The sequence below is a fragment of the Phocoena phocoena genome, chromosome 6, assembly GCF_963924675.1.
Source record: "Phocoena phocoena chromosome 6, mPhoPho1.1, whole genome shotgun sequence".
In the NCBI taxonomy this organism is placed as follows: domain Eukaryota; kingdom Metazoa; phylum Chordata; class Mammalia; order Artiodactyla; family Phocoenidae; genus Phocoena; species Phocoena phocoena.
In genome coordinates, this window is record NC_089224.1 from 47,755,539 (window position 1) to 47,775,731 (window position 20,193).

Below are 20,193 nucleotides of genomic sequence, written 5' to 3' on the forward strand. Positions count from 1 at the left end.
TTTCTAGGTTATAAATTGGCAGTAGAGGGCTATAAGAGTAATGTTTTCAAACCACTCAGGTGCCAGTAATGCACTAGGACCGTGGAGTGAGGCTAGAATACTCGTCTTCTGGTGGCTTTTGCAGGCAGCAATATGGTGGAACCAGTCAATTACAGATGCACACGAACTACCCAGCAATGAAAGCAAAGGGAAAACAAAGCAGAGTTCTGTTTTCTCAATCAACTGGCACACAGCCCTGAAAAGCACTTTCTAACTCACCCCCGATGGCTATGCTGCAAAGTCCAGTCCTGCTTCTTTGTTCTCTGGATGAACAAGGTAGCCACACTTAGTTATCTTAACCTCTAGCCATCCAGAATTTTTCCAGAAAATTGGCAGATTTGGAGTCTGTTAGCTTCCACCATGTCTGCTCCCTCCACACATGGGCACTTCGTGGTCTCTCTCAAATCCCAGGCTCAGGGTGAACGTGAGTGTGTGGGTTGGTGGGAATCTGGGAAGGAGGCATGGGGATGGGAGAGTGCTTGGAATTCCTAAGTGTCATTTAGGCATGGAGTTCTGTCTGTCTCTCCCACATCTTTTAACAGAACAAATAGAAGTGCCTAATTCGACTCTGAGGTTCGCCTTCCCCCATTTTTCTCTCTCAGCTCTTCTAAAAGGTGGAACTTGAACCACCGATCTCAGAGCCACCTGTAGTGCTTGTTAAAATGCAAATGACAGAAAGAAGATGTGGTGCATATATGCAATGGAATATTACTCAGCCATTAAAAAGAATGAAATAATGCCACTTGCAGCAACATGGATGGACCTGGAGATTATCATACTAAGTGAAGTAACTCAGAGAAAGAAATATCATATGATATCACTTATATGCAGCATGTAAAAAAAAAGATACAAAGGAACTTATTTACAAAACAGAAACAGACTCATAGACTTAGAGAACGAACTTATGGTTACGAGGGGGGAAGGGTGGGGGGTAGGGATAGATTGGTAGTTTGGGATTGACATAAACACACTGATTTATTTAAAATAGATAACCAACACGGAGCTACTGTATAGCACAGGAAACTCTGCTCAATAGTCTGTAATGACCTAAACGGGAAAAGAACTTGAAAAAGAGTAGATACATATATAGGTATAACTGAATCACTTTGCGGTACACCTGAAACTAACACAACATTGTTAATCAACTATACTCCAATATAAAAATAAATAAATAAATAAAGTTGAGTTTGGATTTAGTGCAAAAAAATGCAAATGATGGGACCCTACTGTAGAAAGAGTTTCTGGGGTAGGGTAGGATGTGGGTGTCTCCATTTCTAACAAGTTCCTGGCAATTATTATGCACACTGAATTTGGGAACCCCTCCTCTATCCCCTTTTTATTTTTTATTATTATTTTTAAAAATTTATTTATTTATTTCTGGCTGCATTGGGTCTTCGTCACTGCGTGCGGGCTTTCCCTAGTTGCGGTGAGTGGGGGCTACTCTTCGTTGTGGTGCACCATCTTCCCATTGTGGTGGCTTCTCTGGTTGCGGAGCATGGGCTCTAGGTACGCGGCTTTCAGTAGTTGTGGCTCGCAGGCTCTAGAGCGCAGGCTCAGTAGTTGTGGCGCATGGGCTTAGTTGCTCCGCGGCATGTGGGATCTTCCCAGACTAGGGCTTGAACCTGTGCTCCCTGCATTGGCAGGTGGATTCTTAACCACTGTGCCACCAGAGAATCCCATATCCCCTTTTTAAAGTTTAGAATTTTTATGAGAAGTATTGTGACCACTGGAGTTTAAAAAAAAACTTGAGGCTCAAAAGTTACTGTATCCTCTATTAGCCTTTCAGTGTATCTTAGTTTCTGAAGAGCAGAGACCTCTCCTTATTTATGATCTCACTTTCTGGCACTCATCACTGTACCTAATGCTCAAGAGATACTTGGGGAGTTGAAGGGATGATTGCAAAGGGCCCCTTATAGCCCCCCAGCTTCTACTCACGCTCCTCTGAAATACACTCACCACAAAGTAGCCAGTGTGCGTCTATAAAAATGGAAATTAGATCATTTGACATTCCTGATTAATACCCTCCAAAATCTCCCTGTGGTGCTCAGACTAAAACCTCAACTCCTCATCCCGGTCTCTGGTTGACCCCATGGCCTCATCCCATATCACCTCTACCTTCAGCCTGCCACACTCCAGCCAAATGAGCTTCTTTTGGGTTCTTTCAACACAATAAACTCATTTTCACTTTAGGGGTTTTGCACTGTTTTTCCCTTGCCCAGGAATGCTCTTCCTTCTGATGTCGTATTGTTGGACACTGGTCATCATTCAGCTTTTGTCTTCCAGGTCACCTCCTCAGAGTACCCATCTAATGTGGTCACCAGATCATTGCTTATCAAAGTTCTGTTTCATTTTCTGCCCAGCACTTATCACCATCTGATATTTTTGTGTCCTTTTCTGTGTTTATTGTCTTGCTTCACACTCACTCATTAATTCATTCACTGTTTATTTAGTACCTGTGTAGTGCCAGCTACTCTTTCCAGCACTAGGGACACAGCAGTAAAGAAAGCCTCTACCTTAATGGACAGGCCATCAGTGCATAAATATATAATATGTCAAATGACGATAAAATTCTGTGAGTAAAATAGAGTTGAAGGGTTACAGAATGATGCAGAGTGCTCCTTTAGCTAGAATGATCAGGAAAGATCTTTCTGATGTGTGCCAGTTCAGCAGATATCTAAATGTACGTAAAGTGCAAGAGAACACGGACTTCTGTTTCATTCATCACAATATCCTAGCAAGTAGGTGTATATCTGGCATATGATAGGTAGATTAATAAATATTTATGGAATGAATCAATATGCATACCCCTCTCTTAGCATTTAAACACTGCATTTACTTCTCTGGATTCCAAACTAGCCTTTGAGTTGCATTGACAGGAAATGAGTCTCCACGGATTAAGAAGAACCAGTCTGTCGTAATACACTTAGGGACATCCTGTAAATGATTGCTTAAGAAGTTGACATGTGCTTCTAAGAATGATGTGAATTCATTTTAACCAGTAAGTTACATATCTGATGAGATGCAGTACTATCTGAATTGTTAGTGATTCTTTCTGAAAACCAATTTCTTTCAAATCAAGCTTTGGCATATTGAAAAGCCAAGAAGTAATAGACTTCAGTCCCTTTCTTTCTACCTTGACCTATCGTGCTGGCTCAGGCTATTTAGAGTATACTTTAATATATCTGCAAAGTCCTACAGACCAATAGCCAACTGAAGCTTGCAGACTCTTTCAGAAAGATGGATTTGGGCACTAAACAAAAACAGACGAACTGAACTGTAACCCCGGGCATTTCAGCACTTCTCTGTTTGAAAATTAATAAGCGTTTCGGAACTGTTACCAGACGCACTAACGATGACAAGCAATGAAACCCAACACAAAAGAGGTCACCAACAACCATAGCAGAGCCGTCCCAATGGCAATTCTGTGCCTTCTGTGTGCTCTGTACAGATGCATCCATTTTATTTTCTGAAACTCCACTTGGACAACTGCATAGAAGAGTAAGCTCCAGCCATACTTCTTACTGGCTAGCTAAGTAAAATGGAAAAATTATGATGTCAAGGATCAGAAACAGAAATCTCTTATTTTTCCCTACCACGTGCCATTAACTTGCTTTAAAAAGCTCTGTTGAGGCTAGATCTGGAAAAAAGTCTTGAGAGTGGCAAGAATTGTAATACTGTTTGCTCGTGGCCCCCATGTGCTTTCTTTCTGAATGTTATCCTCCACTGCCACTCTCTCCAATGTCCTGGTGACTCAAGACCTAGGATTTGCCCTCTGCTGTCCTAGGCCTACAACTTTTCATATCTTTAGCACCTGGCTGCTATGTTTCTTTTTTTTAGCAAGATTCTGTTGAAACTTCTTCATCTTAAAGCCATTGGACTCTCAATGCCCATTAAGGTGAAAATTAAAAGGCAAAAGTCGTATTTCTAAGCAGTATTTCAAGAATTATTGATATCCTTGAGATTGCTAGGCCAAAAAATTGTTCACTGATCAAAGAAGTACTTGGAAAACACTGAATACTGTATCATCCACTTGGAAAGTCACAACACATGTTGGACTGTTTAAAGGAGTTAAAAAAAAACATGGAAAAACCAAAATCATTTTCACTTGGGGGTTAGTTAAATACATTCAAGAACAGTAATCAGCTGTGGAAAAAGGTGATACAGACCCCTTCCTACTACTCTGAAATGTTTCCTAGACATGTTGTTGAATAAAAATCAAGTCGAATTTCTAACCATGAGTAACTTCCCATTAAAAACACAAATCCTATGTGTGTATGTGTTTTATATATAATACAAAAAAATATATAAAAATTCCAAAAGGATGTATACCGAATTATTAAGACTGACAGCCTCTCGGGAATAGGATTGAGGGCATGAAGGAGACCTGCACTCTTACTATACATACGCAGGTATTATTTGAATTGTTTTATAGCCTCTTCATTGCTTTTATAATAAAAAAAGAAAAAAAATCAAATACTATATTAAAAAATATAAGTAAAGTCCAGCAGTAAATACCTCTGTTTAGCTTTAAGCGAGCATGTCTCAAACTCATGTGATTGACGAATCCCTGTTTTGTGGACCACTTGGAAACAACCTGTATGACAAATTTTGAAATTACTGTGCTCAAGGCTCTCCCCACTCTCCACCAACGTATGGGTTTTAACCTTCTGTGGCCTTCTACAAATGAGTGAAGGGTGCAGATCAGAGATGATCTGCTACAACCCCCCTCATTTTTAAAGCGAAAGGATTAAGGCCATGGAAAGTAAAGGACAAGACCAGCCCGAAGCCCTCAATCCTCATCTAACTCCCTCTACATCTTTCCTGTAGTCACCAGTGACCCATGGGCCCTGATCCTTGGATTTCATAATCTCCAGCACTCAAGGAAGTTGTCAGGACCCCTGAGGAAGCCACGGCCTCAATATTCTCCCTGCGGTTCCGGGCAGAGCAGAGTCCTAATCATCCCCTCCCCCATCCCCAATGGCCTGTCTTGATGTACAGCTTTTAGGAGGAAATAGTCACTATGCGAAAGAAGGGATCCTGGAAGAAGCTGGTAGAAAACAGCAGGGATCTTGAGATAACTTGGTATCCCTGGTGAAGTACAGGAGATACATGCAAACATGAACTTAGCCACTCAAAACAGCATGAGCTTGAGTTGGCAGAACTGGGTTTGAATCTGCTCTCTTGGTTCTGCCGTTTGCTAGCTATTTAACATTGGTCAACTTCCTTAATTATGGTGAGCCTCGGTTTCCTCGTCTCTGAAATAGGGATATCAGTTCATATGTTACACCTTACGGTGGACATTAACAGAGATGATGGCTATGGAAGTTGCTAGCACGGGGGCACAATATCTGGAGTTAGTCAAGAAATGTTAATTCCCATCTTTTCCCTCACACAGCCAACCGCTACCCCCTTTGATCTCAATAACACCAATCTCGGGCAATAGGCCAGGGGATATGAATGCAACAGTTTCTACACTTGAGAAACCGACTGGCTGGTGGAAGGCACGGCATGATTTGGGCACAGCAGGTGTGACAGGTACAGTCACAGAGGTGAGTTCCAGTACAGCATGCACCTGAGCACCAGGGTACCACTTTCAATCAGCGCCCATCATCCTGGGGGTCTGATGCCGGAGGTGCCTCTCTCCCCAGTGGCCTCAAGGGGAGTTACCACAAATTCCTTACAAAGATTTCTGGAAAAAACTGCAGGGATCATAGCAGTTAAGCTGATCAAGGAAAGTATAAGCTGCGGAGGACCAAGAAGCAAACAAGAGGAGAGGTTACCACCATAGGCTCTCAAAACATAGTGCATTCAGTCCTTGTCTCCAGTGCTTCTGTGTGGGTGCCTCAGCTTTTTAATTACTGATGTGGTAACAACAGTACTTACCCCATAGGATTTTTTTTTTTAAGATTAAACAAGATAACATTACCTTTAAAGCACTGAGCACAGTGTCAAAGAAAAAATACTTAGTATTGTTATTAAAACTATTTGATCTGTAAGTGCTCAGGCTGAGAGGCAATATTATTGACATTTCAAAAGCACAAAAGATGTGGGCAGGACGGACAAAGTCATGTTTGTTCATCAAGTCTCGGAAGAGGAGACAGAACTACTCTTTGGAATCAGGTAAACTTGACATTGAGTCCTCAGTCTGGTCCTTACTAAAGTGTGACCTTGGGTGAGCTGCTGAATCTCAATCTTCTATGTGAAACTGGAGGATAATGTCAATCTTGTAGATTGACTGTCAGAAGAACAAATGCAGTAACATCTAAATAAACCTGGCACCCTGCCTGGCACAATAAATCCTGCCACCTTTCCTTCCTCACTCAAAGCTACCAAGCCAGTGAAGAGGATTAGCTGAACAAAAGTATTTCAAAATAGATTTAATGAACAGAGCATGCTCCATGGATTCAGAGAAGATAAAAAGTTAAAATGAGGACTTTGGGCCAGAGGACCTTAAAGGTTCCTCCCTCATCCATGGACTGTGATTCTTCTATTCGCTGCCCATCTTATTTTTTCACACATTTTGGCTCTGCCACCTAATAAATGTGATCTTTAGCAAGTTGCTAGACTGGTTTCCTCTTCCGTAAAGTGTGGATAAAAATTATACCTACTTCTTAGGGCCACTGTTAGAAGTCAGTAAGATAAAGCACATAAAGAGTTTACACTTGGGGCTTCCCTGGTGGCGCAGTGGTTGAGAGTCCGCCTGCCGATGCAAGGGACGCGGGTTCGTGGCCCAGTCTGGGAAGATCCCACATGCCGCGGAGCGGCTGGGCCCGTGAGCCATGGCTGCTGAGCCTGCGCATCTGGAGCCTGTGCTCCAAAACGGGAGAGGCCTCAACAGTGAGAGGCCCGCGTACCGCAAAAAAACAAAAACAAAAACGAGTTTACACTTGTCTGGGAGACAGTCACTACTCAATTAATGCCAACTATCTGTTGTCAGGGCCACTATAAAGATTAAAGAGGATGTCCACAGGAAGCATGGCATGCTGCTTGGCACATAGGTAGTATTAAAAATATTGTTATTATTATTACCTCTTCTATCACTATTGATCTTACATTATGAATGGCCACGGCCCAAGGAAACCAGTAAGTAATATATGCTGTCATCCCAGTAAAGACACATCAAAACACAGACACCAAGAGACATTAGGATAATTAATCACAGGTCCGACTGGGAATAAAAACTTTCTGCAACAAACAGCCTTGTCCAGCCCAGACAGAGGATGGGCTCACCCACGGGGGCAGCAGCTGTTGGCTGCACTCTCTCCCCAGCCCTGGGGGACCACACACACAGAGACAGTATCCTGGTGTACAAGATTTTCAGCGGTTCATCTCACAAAATGGTAATATAACAATGCCTTGGCCTGGAATGATATTTTTCTGCCGAAAGTTCAAAGCTATCCAGAGAGCATCTCATTAATCTTTGGGATCCTACGGGGATTGGGATTGGTAGGCATCCTTATTATTACCTTTTAAAGATGAGAACATACAGTTTAGAGAAATTAAATACCTTGTCTTTGCTTCAACAGTCTATCAGTGCCAAGAGAGGGTTGAAACCCAGGACGGGAGCAATCCCTGAGGCCCAGTGCTCTAAGCCCGACCCTTGGAAACACCTTGAAGGAAGAGTGAATAGGGCGTCTCCCACACAGTGTGGCCCCTTGCCCGTCCCTCCCAGACCGCGGTAGCTGCAAAGCTCACCTGTCGCTGAACTGAACCTCTTCTCCGTTCCGGGCCCAGCTGATGGTAGGCCTTGGGTTGCCTATGGCCTCGCAGTGCAGAAGCACACTCAGGGTCCCACTGGCCAGGGCCACAGTCTGCCCGAGGTGGGTGACCACCTCGGAGGCTGAGAGCTGCTGGGCGGCTGAGATTTTGCGCAAGATGATGGGCTTCCGGTGCGGCCGGCGAGAGCTGCCCCCGCCCTCCCCAGTGGACGAGGTCCGGAGGGAGCTGCTGAAGCCAGACACGTGTTTATGAGGAGGGATGGCCACTGGGGGAATCCCTCGCTCGGACGGCTTGAGGAGCGCGTCCTGGTGCGCATCCTGGCGGCTGCGGAAGATCTCCTGGGCCAGCTGGGCCACTAGGTGCTTGCTGTAGACGTCGCGGAGCTCCTCGGGTTGCTGGGAGAGGTTCCGGAGGATGTCGTCCAGGCGCTGCTGCTCGGCCACCATGGTGAAGGGCAGGTGCAGAAGGCCCTGATCGGCGTTCTGGTCCTCTTCTGAGGATGTGTTCCTTTCTGTGGAGTCCTGGACCTCCCAGGAGGCGAGCAGCTCTCCTGGCCAGCCCCCCTGCTCCAGCAATCGAGAGACCAGGTCATCATAGCGGCTCCCGGCATCAGCAGGGAGGCCCCGCTTCTCGGCCTTGCTGCCATTGGAGAAGATCCCGTTCTGGTGTTTGTGGGTCTGCAGGGCCTCCTTCGGGCGGGCCTTCCTCACCGCGAGGGCCTCTTCCTCGCTCCGCAGGCTCAAGGGCCGGGCCACCAGCTTCCGGTTGCCTCCAATGAGCTTAATCACAAACTGCTCCCGGGCCGGGCCGGCCGAGCAGGTGTAGATGCCCGCATCAGAGGGCTTGAGGCGGTGGATCTTCAGGTACCCAAATGGGGCCACGGTGACGTGGGCGGAGCTGATGAGGTGCTGGCCGTCTTTCTCCCAGGTGATGAGGGGCTTGCGGAAGCGCCGCGTGGGACAGCGTACCACCACTGCGGTCTTGGGGAGCAGGTAGGCGAATCCCCCCACGATGAAGTGCAGCTTCCTCTGCCGGCGGGTCTGGATGTATACCTTCCTTGCTGCCGCGATGTGAGGACTGTGCTTAGTGGATGGCCACCCGGGCCCTGGAATGAAAGCAATGAAAGGGAAGGCAGATGGATGGAGAGAGAGAAGCGGAGAGCAGAGAAAAGGGACAGTAAGGTGCAGCGACAAGAGACAGTGAAAAGGAGAGGGCAAAGAGAAGAGAGACAGGGAGACAAAAGGGAGAAGAGGGAAAGAAAGCACTTCAGTTTGCTTTGGGCAGGGCCTTCATTTACCACCTTCTGTTTTACGGGAGTAAATGACTACCAGCTGTGGACCATCAAGCTGCTGCCGCAATGAAACATGGGAGAGCTAATGATGTGCAGTGGGGCAACCTGCTATCAGGCTGCTGGGGTTTTCTACCCCTAGAAGCTGAGATGCAGGGTTCTAGATGGAGGGCGATTCCAGGGGAAAGGCAGTTCCTCTCATTAAAAGGACTTAAAAAAGAAAGAAAGGAAAAGAAATCAGCATCATAAAAAGAGGCAGAGGACAAAGAGAAGGAGAATGGATCCCTTTTGGGTCCTGCAAAGCACCAGGGTCTCCGTATACACGGGGAAGTGTTACACCTCTAGGGATTAATATTAAACAAAACAAATCTGTTTAGTTTAAAACACTGGAGTGGGTAACATCAGGCTTCATTAGTAACATGCTGACTGCAGCTTGCAGATCTCCATATGCCAGCAAGTGAACTTTGCTCTACCTCCTGCAAACTGCTTTTTCCAGCAGAGAAAAGCATCCTGCCTGGCCACGTATAATTAAGATTCCTTTCCCATCTCCAGCTGAGCTCACGAGCCTAATGCCCTCAGAGGGCTTTATTGTCTATATGCCGCTGGTCTTGGGTTCAGGAAAAGCTACTGTTCTTGCCGTCTCCCCATCCCCAGAGCTCTGACATACTCACTTGCACAGGTGGCCAGCATACAGGGCCTGATGGATGAAGAGAACGGCAGGGGCGGGCACAGGGAGGAATTGACAGTAGCTGAGACACCTGTTTTCAACACCTTCCGGCAAATGGCACTTCGCGTCTGGGTGCCCTCCCCGCAGCTCGTGGAACACTGGTGGGAAAAGAAGGGCCCAAAGCATGTAAATTCAGGTAACTAAAGGCTAATGGGTTTGTGTGGGCTCTGAAACTCACCAAAATAAGGAAGAAGTTGCTTGGAAAAGCAATAGCAACTAAGAGAGATAGAGAAATATTAATTATGTAACAATGTGGGAAGACACATCCATACTGTAGGCATATTTTACTCTAAGATTTTCTAGTCTCAGGTCTCCTGTGGACCTTTCACCTGTTTTTACTTTTTTTTTTCTAACATCTTTATTCGAGTATAATTGCGTCACAATGCTGTGTTAGTTTCTGCTGTATAACAAAGTGAATCAGCTATATGTATACACATGTACCCCTATCCCCTCCCACTTGCATATGCCACCCACTAGGTGGTCACAAAGCACCAGGCTGATCTCCCTCTGCTATGTGGCTGCTTCTCACTAGCTATCTATTTTACATTTGGTAGTGTATATATGTCAATACTACTCTCTCACTTTGTCCCAGCTTACCCTTCCCCCTCCCCGTGTCTTTAAGTCCATTTTCTACGTCTGCATCTTTATTCCTGTCTTGACCCTAGGTTCATATACATATTGTATATGCCCCTAGGAATATACAATATATTCCACTGTATATATGTACCACATCTTCTTTATCCATTCATCTGTTGATGGACACTTAGGTTGCTTCCACGTCCTGGCTATTGTAAACAGTGCTTCAATGAACACTGTGGTACATGTCTCATTTTGAATTATGGTTTTCTCTGGGTATATGCCCAGTAGTGGGATTGCTGGGACATATGTTAGTTCTATTTTTAGCTTTTTAAGGAACCTCCATACTGTTCTCCATAGTGGCTGTATCCATTTACATTCCCACCAACAGTGCAAGAGGGTTCTCTTTTCTCCACACCCTCTCCAGCATTTATTGTTTGTAGATTTTTTCATGATGGCCATTCTGACCGGTGTGAGGTGATACCTCATTGTAGTTTTGATTTGCATTTCTCTAATGATTAGTGATGTTGAACATCCTTTCATATGTTTGTTGGCAATCTGTATATCTTCTTTGGAGAAATGTCTATTTAGGACTTTGACCCATTTTTGGATTGGGTTGTTTTTTTGATATCAGGCCGCATAAGCTGCTTGTATATTGTGGAGATTAATCCTTTGTCAGTTGCTGTTGCTTCATTTGCAAATATTTTCTCCCATTCTGAGGGTTTTCTTTTCATCTTGTTTATGGTTTCCTTTGCTGTGCAAAAGCTTTTAAGTTTAGGTCTCATTTGCTTATTTTTGTTTTTATTTCCATTTATCTAGGAGGTGGGTCAAAAAGGATCTTGCTGTGATTTATGTCAAAGAGTGCTCTGTCTATGTTTTCCTCTAAGAGTTTTATAGTGTCTAGCCTTACATTTAGGTCTTTAATCCATTTTGAGTTTATTTTTGTGTATGGTGTTAGGGAGTGTGCTAACTTCATTCTTTTCCATGCAGCTGTCAGGTTTTCCCAGAACCACTTACTGAAGAGGCTGTCTTCTCTCCATTGTTTATTCTTGCCTCCTTTATCAAAGATAAGGTGACCAAATGTGTGTGGGTTTATCTCTGGGTTTTCTATCCTGTTCCATTGATCTATATCCTGTTTTTTTGCCAGTACCATACTGTCTTGATTACTGTAGCTTTGTAGTATAGTCTGAAGTCAGGGAGCCTGATTCCTCCAGCTCCATTTTTCATTCTCAAGATTGCTTTGGCTCTTCGGGGTCTTTTGTGTTTCCATACAAATTGTGAAATTTTTTGTTCTAGTTCTGTGAAAAATGCCATTGGTACTTTGATAGGGATGGCACTGAATCTGTAGATTGCTTTGGGTAGTATAGTCATTTTCACAATATTGATTCTTCCAATCCAAGAACATGGTATATCTCTCTGTTTGTATTGTCTTTAATTTCTTTCATCAGTGTCTTATACTTTTCTGCATACAGGTCTTTTGTCTCCTTAGGTAGGTTTATTCCTAGGTATTTTATTCTTTCTGTTGCAATGGTAAATGGGAGTGTTTCCTTAATTTCACATTCAGATTTTTCATCGTTAGTGTATAGGAATGCAAGAGATTTTTGTGCATTAATTTTGTATCCTGCTACTTTACCAAATTCATTGATTAACTCTAGCAGTTTTCTGGTAGCATCTTTAGGATTCTCTATGTATAGTATCATGTCCTCTGCAAACGGTGACAGTTTTACTTCTTCTTTTCCGATTTGGATTCCCTTTATTTCTTTTTCTTCTCTGATTGCTGTGGCTAAATCTCCCAAAACTGTGTTGAATAATAGTGGTGAGAGTGGGCAGCCTTGTCTTGTTCCTGATGTTAGAGGAAGTGGTTTCAGTTTTTCACCATTGAGAACAATGTTGGCTGTGAGTTTGTCATATATTGCCCTTTATTATGTTGAGGTAGCTCCCCTCTATGCCTACTTTCTGGAGAGTTTTTATCATAAATGGGTGTTGAATTTTGTGGAAAGCTTTTTCTGAATGTATTGAGATTATCATATGGTTTTTATCCTTCAATATATTAATATGGTGTATCACATTGATTGATTTGCATATATTGAAGAATTCTTGCATTCCTGGAATAAACCCCACTTGATCATGGTGTATGATCCTTTTAATGTGCTGTTGGATTGTTTGCTAGTATTTTGTTGAGGATTTTTGCATCTATGTTCATCAGTGATACTGGCATGTAGTACTTTCTTTGTGACATCTTTGTCTGGTTTTGGTTTCAGGTTGATGGTGGCCTTGTAGAATGAGTTTGGGAGTGTTCCTCCCTCTGCTATATTCTGGAAGAGTTTGAGAAGGATAGGTGTTAGCTCTTCTCTAAATGTTTGATAGAATTCGCCTGTGAAGCCATCTGGTCCTGGGGTCTTGTTTGTTGGAAGATTTTTAATCACAGTTTCAATTTCAGTGCTTGTGATTGGTCTGTTTATATTTTCTATTCCTTCCTGGTTCAGTCTTGGAAGGTTGTGCTTCTCTATGATTTGTCCATTTTTTCCAGGTTGTCCATTTTATTGGCATATTGCTGCTTGTAGTAATGTCTCATGATCCTTTGTATTTCTGCAGTGTCAGTTGTTACTTCTCCTTTTTCATTTCTAATTCTGTTGATTTCTGTCTTCTCCCTTTTGTTTTTTTCTTGATGAGTCTGGCTAATGGTTTATCAATTTTGTTTATCTTCTCAAAGAACCTGCTTTTAGTTTTATTGATCTTTGCTACTGTTTCCTTCATTTCTTTTTCATTTCTTTCTGATCTGATCTTTATGATTTCTTTCCTTCTGCTAACTTTGGGGTGTTTTTGTTCTTCTTTCTCTAATCGCTTTAGGTGTAAGGTTAGGTTGTTTATTTGAGATTCTTCTTGTTTCTTGAGGTAGGATTGTATAGCTATAAACTTCCCTCTTAGAACTGCTTTTGCTGCATCCCATTGGTTTTGGGTCGTCATGTTTTCATTGTCATTTGTTTCTATGTACTTTTTGATTTCCTCTGATTTCTTCAGTGATCTCTTGGTTACTTAGTAGCCTATTGTTTAGCTACCATGTGTTTGTATTTTTTATAGTTTTTTTTTTTCCTGTGATTGATATCTAGTCTCATAGCATTCTGGTCAGAAAAGATACTTGATATGATTTCAATTTTCTTAAATTTACTGAGGCTTCATTTGTGACCCAAGATATGATCTATCCTGGAGAATGTTCCATGTGCACTTGAGAAGAAAGTGTATTCTGTTGTTTTTGGATGGAATGTCCTATAAATATCAATTAAGTCCATCTTGTTTAATGTGTGATTTAAAGCTGTGTTTCCTTATTTTTTTCATTTTGGATGATCTCTCCATTGGTGAAAGCGGGGTGTTAAAGTCCCCTAATATGATTGTGTTACTGTCGATTTTCCCTTTTATGGCTGTTAGCATTTGTCTTATGTATTGAGGTCCTCCTTTCTTGGGTGCATAAATATTTACAATTGTTCTATGTTCTTCTTGGATTGATCCCTTGATCATTATGTCATGTCCTTCCTTGTCTCTTGTAATAGTCTTTATTTTAAAGTCTCTTTTGTCTGATATGAGAATTGCTACTCCAGCTTTCTTTTGCTTTCCATCTGCATGGAATATCTTTTTCCATCCCCTTACTTTCAGTCTGTATGTGTCCCTAGGTCTGAAGTGGGTCTCTTGTAGACAGCATATATACGGGTGTTGTTTTTTTATCCATTCAGCCAGTCTATGTCTTTTGGATGGAGCATTTAATCCATTTACATTTAAGGTAGTTATTGATACGTATGTTCCTATTACCATTTTCTTAATTGTTTTGGGTTTGTTTTTGTAGGTTTTTTCCTTCTCTTGTGTTTCCTGCCTAGAGAAGTTCCTTTAGCATTTGTTGTAAAGCTGGTTTGGTGGTCTGAATTATCTTAACTTGTGCTTGTTTGTGAAGGTTTTAATTTCTCTCTTGAATCTGTATGAGATCCTTGCTGGGTAGAATAATCTTGGTTGTAGGTTTTTCCCTTTCATCACTTTAAATACGTCCTGCCACTCCCTTCTGGTTTGTAGAGTTTCTGCTGAAAGATCAGCGGTTAACCTTATGGGGATTCCCTTGTATGTTATTTGTTGCTTTTCCCTTGCTGCTTTTAATATTTTTTCTTTGTATTTAATTTTTGATAGTTTGACTAATATGTGTCTTGGAGTGTTTCTCCTTAGATTTATCCTGTATGGGACGCTCTGTGCTTCCTGGACTTGATTGGCTATTTCCTTTCCCACGTTAGGGAAGTTTTCAACTATAATCTCTTCAAATATTTTCTCAGACGATTTCTTTTTCTCTTCCTCTTCTGGGACCCCTTTAATTTGAATGTTGGTGCATTTAATGTCCCAGAGGTCTCTGAGCCTGTCCTCAGTTTTCATTCTTTTTTCTTTTTTCTGCTCTGCAGTAGGTATTTCCACTATTTTATCTTCTAGGTTACTTATCCGTTCTTCTGCCTCAGTTATTATGCTACTGATTCCTTCTAGAGAATTTTTAATTTCATTTATTGTGTTGTTCATCATTGTTTGTTTGCTCTTTAGTTCTTCTAGGTCCTTGTTAAACGTTTCTTGTATTTTCTCCATTCTATTTCCAAGATTTTGGATCATCTTTACTATCATTACTCTGAATTGTTTTTCAGGTAGGCTGTCTATTTCCTCTTCATTTGTTTCATCTGGTGGGTTTTTACCTTGCTCCTTCATCTGCTTATTTTGTCTGTCTTCTCATTTTGTTTAACTCACTGTATTTGGGGTCTGCTTTTCACAGGCTGCATGTTCGTATTTCGTGTTGTTTTTGGTGTCTGCTTCCAGTGGGTGAGGTTGGTTCAGTGGGTTGTGTAGGCTTCCTGGTGGAGGGGACTGGTGCCTGTGTTCTGGTGAATGAGGCTGGATCTTGTCCTTCTGTTGGGCAGGGCCACGTCTGGTGGTGTGTTTTGGAGTGTCTGTGAACGTAGTATGATTTTAGGCAGCCTCTCTGCTAATGGGTGGGATTGTGTTCCTGTCTTGCTAGTTGTTTGGCATGGGGTGTCCAGCACTGAAGCTTGCTGGCCATTGGGTGGAGCTGGGTCTTAGCGTTGAGACAGAGATCTCTGGGAGAGCTCTCACCGATTGCTATTACGTGGGTCTGGGAGGTCTCTGGTGGTCCAATATCCTGAACTCTGCTCTCCCACCTTGGAGGCTCAGCCATGACATCAGGCCAGAGCACCAAGACCCTGTCAGCCACATGGGTCTAACATGTTGACCTCCAAATGGCAAAATCCTTTCTTTGTTTGAATAAAGGTGGCCTTCGAGGTCCAGGTTTCAGGGAACTGGCCCAGGGTGGCCATCCCTGGTTTCACGTCAACATGATCTCAGGCAGAAACGTCCTTGTTTTTCCATTTTGTCTTTAAGTTACTCGTTGAAAAAACTGGCTCGTGGTCCCAAGGACGGTCGCAGCTTCGGCTGGTGGGGGCCCTCCCTCCCACTGGGCTCCCTGTTTTTACTTTTGTAGCCTGGGATTTAGAGTTAGAGAGTCACAGAGTCCAACTCAGTATTTCACTAGTTGGCAAGTCACTTAAACTCTCTGAGTCTGTTACCACTTCTTATACTTATTTTGCAAGGCTGGGAATTAAATGAGATAATATATTTCAAAATTTCACACATAGAAATGACATTCAGTTAATGCTAATTCCTATCTCCTTCCTTTACAAATAAATTATAATACTTTAATGTCAAGTATCAGATAATTCTTACGCATTTACTTTGTTTGAGGTGGGGCGCTAAATGCTATGGGACGAAATGTGCAAGATGGTTCCTGACCTCGAGAGGATGTCATCAAATAATGGGAAGAAATCCAAATGCGTTGTTAAAATGAAATAGTATATTAGGGAACATAGAAATCAAAACCCCAATGAAATACCACTTTATATTCACTAAAATTCCCATAAGCAAAAAGATGGACAACAATAAGTATTATTAGTATAAGTGAGGATGTAGAAAAATTAGAGCCTTCCTGTATTGCTGGTGGGAATGTAAAATAGCACAGCCCTTTTAGAAAGCAAGTTTGATATTTTTTTAAAAAGTTAAACATACATTTATCATATGACCCAGCAACTTCAGTCCTAGGTGTCTTACCCAATAGAAATGAAAACATACATCCATATAAAGACTTGTATGCTAAGGTTCATAGCAACATGATTCTTAATAGGCAAAAGTGGAAACAACTCAAATATCCCTCAGTTGGTGAATGGATAAATGAAATGTGGTATATCTGTATCATGGAATATTTTATTCCACCCTAAGAAGGAATGTTCTGGTAATGTGCTACAAAATGGATAAACATTGAAGACATTATGCGAAGTTGAATTTTACAGTATATAAATTATACCTCAGTAAAGCTGTTTAAAGAATTATATAGTAATAAAAGAATTTAGTAAAAATATAAAACTAAAAGTCAAGTGAAGTATGAAAATATTAATGCTAACAATTGGTGAATGCTTATGGTATACTAGTGATTTCCTGGCCTAATCTGGAAGATCGTTGGAGTCTGGATGGGTATAGAGAGCCGGGGATAAGCATGGGAGGCAGGGAAATAACCAGAATCAAGGTAGAAGAGTTCAGTGCGCAAGGCCAAGGCAGGCTTGGGGGCGGACCTAAACCAGTCTGACTGAACAGCGGGGCCAAGTGGAGAGTGTCAGGAGCTCAAGAGGTGGTTTGGGGCCAGATGTTGGAGACTTTTAATTTTCAGACAGAAGGTTTGGAATTGGTCCATAAGGCAATGAGGAGCCATTAAAGGGAAGAGTGAAATGATGAAAGAGGTATTTTGAGAAGGTAAATCTGGCAACAGTGTCTGGGAGGGATGGGAGTAAGAGATGAATGGCAGACAGGGGTGTCAGTTAAGAAGGCTGCCACGGTAGTCCAAGCTTGAGATGATAACGGCCTGAACTAGGGTCATGGCAGCATGCCACGTTAACTTGAAAACTGACAGTAGAAACCAAAAAATATTATCTTATGTATCTAAGTTTTATATGCTAGCCCATGGAAATGAACTATTCTATGCAAGGCACCGTGATATCCACCACCCTGAAAGACATTTAAGATGCAAAAAACGGGGATGAGAATCAAGCCCGTTGCTTTTGTTCCCTGATGATCGTGGATTCCAAATTCCACCTATCCCTTATTTTATTGTAAATGACAGCACCGAATCCAGGGATCAGGCGGGATGGGGGTAAAGAGCCTGGAAATTTTAAAAGTCTCATCATTTTAGTGCTGCCAAGTAGAAAAATGGAAGAATGGACTGTGTGTCAGAAGAGGAGTTTAGGATTTTGGTCAAGTCTAGTTCTTTCTCTAAAATTCTCTATTTCTAAACTTCTCTCAATTTCCACATCTCCAAAACAAGGAAACTATATTCGAGCAGGGATTTTCAAACTGTGTTCTTTAACTATGTTGAACAAGTGATTTAGGGACTTCTCAGGTGGTCTGGAGACCCAACCACTTGGAGATCCGGGACCCCTACCCAACCTACCCCCTACTTCAACCAAAACAGCTCTGATTTGTTCTGTTTTAGATTTCTGGCTTCACAATAACATTTCAATGGAAAAAAGGGTCTTGTGGCTTTAATTTTTAAAAGAACAACTAGGTTACAGGATCTCCTAAGTTCCTTCTAGCTCGAAAATTGAGTTTAATTTCTCTTACATTTTTGTGAGGGAGGAATTTCCGTAAAAATATGACTTAAAAATAATGAATAGCCAACTCTTTCAAGAGATGCAAGTGTTTCTTTTAAAGAAAAGAAGTAAGGTCTTTTGAGAGGCCTTCCCTCGGAATAGGATCTGAAAGTAATTTTATTTGAAGTGTTTAAAACGTTGGCTTAATTCTGTCTCTGAGGGATTCTGTGCAGTAACCATGAGATTGTGCCCAGATAGTTGAGGATGAAAAACACCCATAGATCATCCAGGTTTTCCTTTCTCCAAGGGGAGTCCTGTGGGAGTGTGTGGAATGCACGTCTCATCCCAGACAGAAGGGCCAAGGGAAGGGTTGTTGGGATGACAGGGGCAACTGGAAACCCTGTGAACACCCCCAGGAGCACTTCTGTATGGCACCAGCTTGAGTTTAACACCGGTGAATCGGGGCTAAAATCCCACCATTCCAGCCCCTTCTCAATGTTTGGAATTTCCATTCATCAGCGCAGATAATGCAGAGCCTAGTAACATTCCCTGGATAAGGGCTAACTCGACCTAGTTCCCCAAATGTAACTTCCACCTCCTAGGAAGACCAGCAAAGCTTGTGGGAGGCCTTGGTCATGATCCTGGGTCCAGCCAGTCAAGTGCTTTCTTTTATTTCCTCTCCTTTTCCCGACAATGAGGAGGGATGGAAGAAAATCATAACAATAGTTAAGGGTTAACTTTTACTAGACACAAAGTACTTCATGTGCATCACTTAATTTTTAAGCGTCCCAATAACCATGTTAGTGAACACTATTATCATCTCCAATATTTAGCTAAGCAAACTAAGGCCTAGAAGGGTTAAGTAACTAGCCCAGGTTATATAGCTAGTAAGTGGCAGAGTCAGGATTCGAACCTAAGTTTGCCTGTCTTTGAGTCTCACTCTTAACCACACGTGATACTGTTCTAAAGGTCTCCTTTACGCAATGGGACCCATGGGATTGCAATGCAGCAGTCTCCTTTCCTTAGTGCCTAATCACAGGGTCCCTCCTTCAGATTTTCTCTGTGTTCCATATGCTCAGAGGCCACAAACTCCGGGAAGTTGGGAGGACAATTCTCATACACACAAGTCCCTTTCTCAGCATCCAACTCATGGAAGACTATCACCGACAGACTTAGAAGAGCAGTGCCTTTTACACTACGCCCCTGGGAGGAAGTCTTCATCTAGAGTCACTTACTTGGCAAATACATCAGTGCCCTCGTCTGCACTGCTAGTTTTGTTAAGGATTTTTCATATATGATACCATACCCCACATCAACAACCCATGGAAAAATTGTCACTGACATGTTCACACATGCACATACAGATATGCTCATTCCACACATTTAATCTTTTATCCTTCTGAAACAAAATTATTTCTAAAAGATGAAATAACAATCATTGCCCCTTCTGTTCTCAGCCATTTGCGGGGAGCTACCATCAGAAGGCAATTTTACTGCCAAATTACAAAATCTATGGTGTGTCAGTTACCTCTCAATTTCAGGGCCCTTTGCAGGCACCGTCTGACGGACCTCTACACGGGCTGACAAAACACAGGGCAAGAATTCTCAGAATGTAGGTTGAAAGACATGGCATCTTAATTTTCAGAGGCAGCTTTCCCCTCTGTGATGTGTTTTAACCAGCAGCAGCTCTGTCCTGTGAGTTGGACAGACTGCAAAGGAGGCAGTGAGATCACCAAGGCCAGTTCGGATGCTTCTATGCAAGAAAGGAGAGGGGCTCGACTCTGCCTGGGACACAGAGATGTTCACTTCAGGCCTCGTCATTCTGTTCTTGGCTGTATCTGCTTGCCAGGGGGATTTCTCTATGAAAGACACATAGGCCCATGAAGCTGGGGGAGTTGCAGGCAAGTCAAAGAAGGAGGAGAGGCTGAAAACAAGTTGCAGCTGGGTATCAATGAATTAGTTCGTGCTAGTGTTCAAGTAGGAATGATTTAGAGAAGTCGGTTAGTTGGGGATCTATGCCTAACTTACGAGGTAAGTCAGGAACGGTAATGCCGATGCAGCCATCTCCCCAGATGCAGGGCAACGGGGGAAATCAACTTCTCTGGCTGGGAAGCTGTTGATGTTCTGGGGCCAGAAAACTGACAGGAAAGAGGCAGGATTTCCTTGGCCTTCTTTTCCTA

General features: G+C 42.7%; 1 protein-coding gene across 1 annotated transcript in view; it reads right to left on the reverse strand.

Annotated features, from left to right (window-relative positions):
* ADAMTSL1 (ADAMTS like 1) overlaps positions 1-20,193 on the reverse strand; it is a 433,243-nt gene that overhangs the window by 156,267 nt on the left and 256,783 nt on the right. The window contains exons 18-19 of the mRNA XM_065878827.1: positions 9,718-9,871; positions 7,735-8,863 (exon numbers count right to left, since the gene is read on the reverse strand). Of these exons, the coding sequence (XP_065734899.1) occupies positions 7,735-8,863; positions 9,718-9,871 (1,283 nt within the window). The remainder of the gene's footprint in view (positions 1-7,734; positions 8,864-9,717; positions 9,872-20,193) is intronic.